This window comes from Pseudochaenichthys georgianus, chromosome 6 (assembly GCF_902827115.2).
Source record: "Pseudochaenichthys georgianus chromosome 6, fPseGeo1.2, whole genome shotgun sequence".
NCBI classification, from domain to species: domain Eukaryota; kingdom Metazoa; phylum Chordata; class Actinopteri; order Perciformes; family Channichthyidae; genus Pseudochaenichthys; species Pseudochaenichthys georgianus.
The window spans coordinates 7,341,102-7,347,101 of record NC_047508.1 but is presented as its reverse complement, the minus strand read 5'-3'; the positions used below and the strand labels follow the sequence as shown (position 1 = coordinate 7,347,101).

Sequence of the window (6,000 nt, the reverse complement as noted above, 5' to 3'; positions counted from 1 at the left end):
TTCATTCTAACCTGAAGCTTTTATGTTGTCTAGGCTTCTTCGCTGTCTAAATGCTGTAAGTCATTGATCGGCTAACATGTTTTACAGCTCAAAACTGATAGATGGAGGTGCTGCTTGTTTCCCTCCCATGATTATTACATTACATTTCATTTGGCTGACGCTTTTATTTGGCTGACGCTTTCATCCAAAGCGACTTACAATAAGTGCAAAAAAACTGAGATGTTCAAACTTGGAACAACAAGGAAAGTGCAGATATATTCACTTTAAGCAAGTCTACCATTGTAAGTGCTGGCAAATTAGTAACTAACTCTTGAGATTGCTTTATTTTAATTTATTTTTTACAACAATTTAATGCCAAGGTACAATCCAAACAGATGCGTTTTCATGCATGCATCTGGTCTGCATGTCGTGCATTTACATTGTATTTGATTGTGTTTCAACGTTTACTCTTTAAACATGAATATGTCATTAGGCATGTTGTACACACCCTTGTAAAGCATTTTATTATGAATATCTGATTTATAAAATGTCACTTCAATGCCTACTAAGTTAGGCGTTGGTCTGTGCAACATTTTGGTCCAGAATGAAATATCTCATCAACTATTGGACGGGTTATATGACATTTAGAAGATTTCCCCAAGGGGAAGAATTCTTGCACACACACTCACAGTGTGATGTCTTCCACAGCAGGCTGTCAGTAGGAAACATTGGAGCCTCTGCCCCACACTGTTGACAGGGGTGATTTACATACACACTGGGCTCTTTTCACATTATACGACACACACACACACACACACACACACACACACACCACACACACACACACACACACACACACACACACACACACACACACACCACACACACACACACACACACACACACACACACACACACACACACACACACACACACACACACACACACACACACACACACACACACACACACACACACACACACACACACACACACACACACACACACACACACACACACACACACACACACACACACACACACCCTTGGTCCCCTAACCAATGGGCAGGCTAAAGGCACAAGGGCATTTTAAATTTCAGCCAGGTGCTTATAAGAGCGGCTGGCACACTTGCTTTCCTGGAAGTCACACACACCAGTTTGGGGTTCCCTCACACTTGCTCCCAGTGAAAGGAGAAGAAGGGGAAAGGATTTTCTTTTTATTGCCTGTCTATCCATTGAATCCTAAACCGGCTGGATCAGAGAGACAAACAGATAACCCCATAGAAAACCAGACAGGGTGCTAGATTCAGATCTTCCATCAGAGAAACAAGAGGAAACAGCCATCATGTTTGGTTACGGCCGAAAAAATTTCACCTGGAATGGAACCCTGAAAGAGCTGGAGGGCAGCTACCCAGGTAAGCACGATGTGAGAATGTCTATGAGTCTGTGTGTGTTTTAGTCATATCAAAAAGAGAGAGAGACAAAGAGATCAATATCCTACCCTTCATCTGGTTTTCATATTGAAATACAACTTAATAAGAATAGTCTGAGGTTCTGTTTGGAGTTACAAACCTTTTAACCAGTCATCTTCCTCACTAACATCCTCATCATTCTCAAAATAAAAAAACAAATTCACACATTGTTGCTGTGACTGACACAATGCAGTTTTTTCCTGTTTTGTTGAACCGTGTTCCCATTTCATGGTGCAACACAGCTATAGGTAGGGGTAAGCACCTGGTACTGTTTTTAGTACCACCTTGATCCAGGTTTTAAGCGACCTAAGCCCACACAGCTAAAACCCTTAACCTGAATCCTTCGATTGGTAGATTTAATTCCCTCTATGCATTGTGTTGGATGAGCACCAACACAACAAGTGTTTCTTCTGCCATGAAGTAAACCATGCCCACACCTTAGATCTCTTGACTCCAGACACTTGAATGGATAGAAGGATGAGGAGAGAAGACTTTTAATTGCTTTATTCTTAATTGCTTTTTATGATTACATATCCTGATCTTTACATTACTACAAAATAAATAAATAAACATTTTATATTAGCTCTATACTGAATTTGTCTGCGTGAGTAACCAAGATTACATGTCCTGATGCGTTTGTCAAAGCGTTATTGACTGCTTCATTTCATGTTAGAATAAAATAATTGTAAAAATGCATTACTGCAATCCAATCCAACTTTATTTATATAGCACTTTAAAACCTTCAGACCAAAGTGCTGTACAGAGAGATAAGCTCAAAAAATATAAAATAAATACATTTAAAATAAAAGATACAAACACAAAACAAACCAGAATAAATGTAATAATTAAAAAATAAAAAACAGCCATATAATAAAAACAATAGACCACTGAAAGCAAATAAAAGCAACAATCTACTTGTTTACGAATGCTAAGGAGAAGAGGTGGGTTTTAAGACGGGATTTAAAAACAGACAGTGTGGGAGCCTGTCTGATTAACAAGGGCAGGTCGTTCCACAGTTAATCAGAACGACCTGCCCTTGTTACTGATTTTGCATTACTGCAAATCAGTAATGCATTTTTGATGCATTGTTTTTTGCATTGATATACAGTGTGATGTTTGCTAAAATTGGAACATGTTCCACCAGCTGCAGCTACTTAAAATGTTATTACGTTTTGCTATTACACATGCGCTGAATAACTGTTAATAACTTGTTGCAACCATTTTAGGTACTTATTGGATACCAAGTTGTGCGCAGAGCAGATAGCAACACTGCTGTTAAATTTTAGCACAACATAACCTTTAAAATCCTGTGCTCTTGTAAGCATATTGGTGTATTTCTAATGTAGGTGTATGCAAATCATATAGCACCCTATATGAGTGTTAAGAGGGGGTGAGTTGGGGCCATTGCTTCACTGCTGTATTGTTAAGTAGCTATAAGCAGCCTTGTGAGAATAACAGCATAGTTCCTGGATTAGTTTATTTTCCACTTCAGCCCTGCCATACACATTTAACAAGCAGACACACCTATATTGTTATCTTAAGTTATTTTCTGATCTGAACAATTTTTGTCAGTGGGGACCAAAAACAGAGCCGAAAAATAAATAATATATTGGTATTAAATACATTAAAGCTCACCTATTAGGCTATATTTGAACAATATATTATATGGCCATATCTATACAAAACATGTCTCTGAAATGTTTTGCTCAGAATACCAAACAGATCACCCCTCTATTTCAGCCCTGTTACAAAAGTGCTGGTTCTGGCCCTTTAACTCTTTCATGACTTTTCATTTAACACATTCTAAACGCTGAAATCAATACTCCTAAAAGTACAGGAAATACTTCATAGCAGTTTGGTTTCCGGTCGTTCCGAATGTTGTCACATGCTACCCACATCTGTAAACAATAACGTACTCAAATAAACTGTACCTTATCCAACAATAATAATATCTCGACGTCTATAGTTGTAGTGTTGAAATCAGTAGGTTTCGCTGTGCAACATCATATCATATCGCTGCTAAATTCACCTCTATAGTAAATGATGTATTAGCCTCATGCTAAACGGAGATGAAGGATTTTCAGAATAAAAGCTTAACAAATGGTTGTGCACAAGAACTTCTGGTTTTTCAGTATAAAACAGCATTTAAACTGACGGTATGTTTAAGGTGCACTATGCTATCAAAACATTGATTTTAATTTCTAACAGTTTACTCGCGTCATTCAAACAAAACGCGCTGGCTCGGGAGCTACAACTGCAACAAAATGAACATATTTTACCGTGATTAAATTGTAATACACGTTTCGAAATGATGCCGAAGTAACAACATACTGATACCGGTTAGCAAAAACCATTAATTAATGCTTGACAAATCTACAGACAAGACGGCAGGCGAAAAACCTGCTTGTTTTCTGAATGAAGATCGGGTCGACCAGGCTAAGCTAACGTTGTATATGCTCCGTCCACACAAGAACAACGACCTACAGACATAAATAAACCAGCGACTGTATTCGCCATGACACAGACAGTCTGTGGTTTGTACTTGTTTAACTTTTGTCCAGTTTCTGAACAGATATGAGGAGCTGTGAGCTCTGTGTGCTAACTGCTAACAGCTAATGGCTGATGTTTTCTGGTTGAACGTCAGTGACGGCAGGCTGAGATCCTCACCGCTGATTGGCTACCATGAGAACGCGTCACGTGAATTTGACGCCCGAGTTGAAAAAATGGAACTCTCGCGTTTGACGCGGCCCCCTTCGATCGCCTCAATCGCGTGATTCGCGCCGCGTCCACCGTTTCATGCGCCCAGTCGGAGCGAATTCGCGTCTGATCGCGTCTCTGCATTGACTTTACATGTAATCGCGCCACCCCCAAACATCGCATCGCGTCCGGTCTGAATGCAGCATTAGCTGTTAGCAATTCACGTCCACCGCTTCATGCTCGCCGTCGGAGCGAATTCGCGTCTGTCCGCGTCTCTGCATTGACTTTACATGTAATCGCGCCGCCCCCAAGACGCATCGCGTCTGGTGTGAACGCAGCATTAGAGCTTTCATATACTAAAAGTTTGATTGATATAGATTTGCCCAATATGCTGAGTAATTTCAATGCTGACCTTCAACAAGCCTCTGGTAGACTCAGAGATTTTAAGAGCGCTCATTGTGTTCGAGGGACAGCTAGACACACATTCTTCTTGCACATTCTTGCTGTCAATCTCCCTTTTCCCTCATGTGTAACATCTTTGTGACATTGCCATAGTTACATGCGTGTTGCATGGTCACGGTAGTAACTACTGAGGTCAGGGTCAAACCACTTTACATTCCTGTGCAGCAAGAAATACTTCAGGAGAAAAAGTCACTGTAACACACGTTTCCCCTTTTACAATTCCTGGGATCATAAAGCGTGCACTCAGGAGCTTTGAACAAACAGCTCTTTCCCAAATATAGAAGCTAAAGCACCACCACCATTAGTTGAAAGAACCAAACTTTAAAGAAAACATCGCTAACATTATCGAACTGTAAGAAAGAATGTTATGGCCATAAATTAACCAGATATGCTCTTAATAATAAGTATTCATATTAGATTATAAAAAGGCAGATCTTTACGGATGAATTGAGAAAATGCTGTTGCACAGTATTCTTTAAACACGCATTAACTGATCTTTCAAAAAAAGCCTTTGCAGATCATTTAAATGCACAATAACCTATATAACACACTACAGGAAAGGGAACACCCCAAAAAAGCATAATAGGGCCTCTTTAAAGCTCACCTATTATGCAAAATGCACTTTTTGATGTATTGTATACATAAACATGTGTCCCGGGTGTGTCAGGAGACTCACAAAGTGTCAGAAAATACAACCCTCTCTTTTCCTCCTAACCCACATCTCTAAAAACAGGGGTACAACGGAACTGATCCAGATTTGCTGCGTTCATGACCACATTACGGAAATGTGGGCTGGCTTTACGCCCACGGCCTTATCGTCCCCTATCAGAACGTTGTTGTATCAGAAACAATGTGTGATGTGTTTTGGACGTAGGCTACTATGGTCTGTGTTTACATTAGCAAGCATCGCTAACACTCAGTGGTTTGGAACATAATATGGCGTTTAATCACTGCAGCGTTTAGCTGAGTTTCTGCTGGTAGACAGCCTTCTCTTCACAGAGCTCACTGCTTGCATGCAGACGCTCCAAAGGGGGGTGGCCAGCAGCAGCTCCAAAGGGGCGTGGCCAGCAGCAGCTCTGCTACATTTAAGGAGGAGAAAAGGCGTGTTTAGATATATATTGAATGTACAATGTCTGTATCCTCTGATATGCGTAACAATGGACATTGAAACGTGGAGAGCCGGCCTGCAGGGAGGAGCCAGCAGAGGATATATAAACAGCGCGACCTGAGGGGTACGGCCTCTTTCTCCACTTGCCAGAGCCAGATACACAGCTGTATTTCTGTCGGACAATATCCTGTTTGTAACATTACCACGCTTTTTATTAATTAAAGTACCAATTTGAAACAATCTCAGAGACTCCATTTAGTCTCCTTTTTAAGCTTCTCTCCT

General features: G+C 40.5%; 1 protein-coding gene across 1 annotated transcript in view; it reads left to right on the top strand.

The window, feature by feature from the left end:
• The first annotated feature begins 1,153 nt into the window (after positions 1-1,153).
• LOC117447508 (cytosolic carboxypeptidase 4) overlaps positions 1,154-6,000 on the top strand; it is a 181,147-nt gene continuing 176,300 nt past the window's right edge. Inside the window, 1 exon segment of the mRNA XM_034084216.1 lies at positions 1,154-1,394. Coding sequence (XP_033940107.1) covers positions 1,325-1,394 — 70 coding nt within the window. The 5' untranslated portion in view covers positions 1,154-1,324.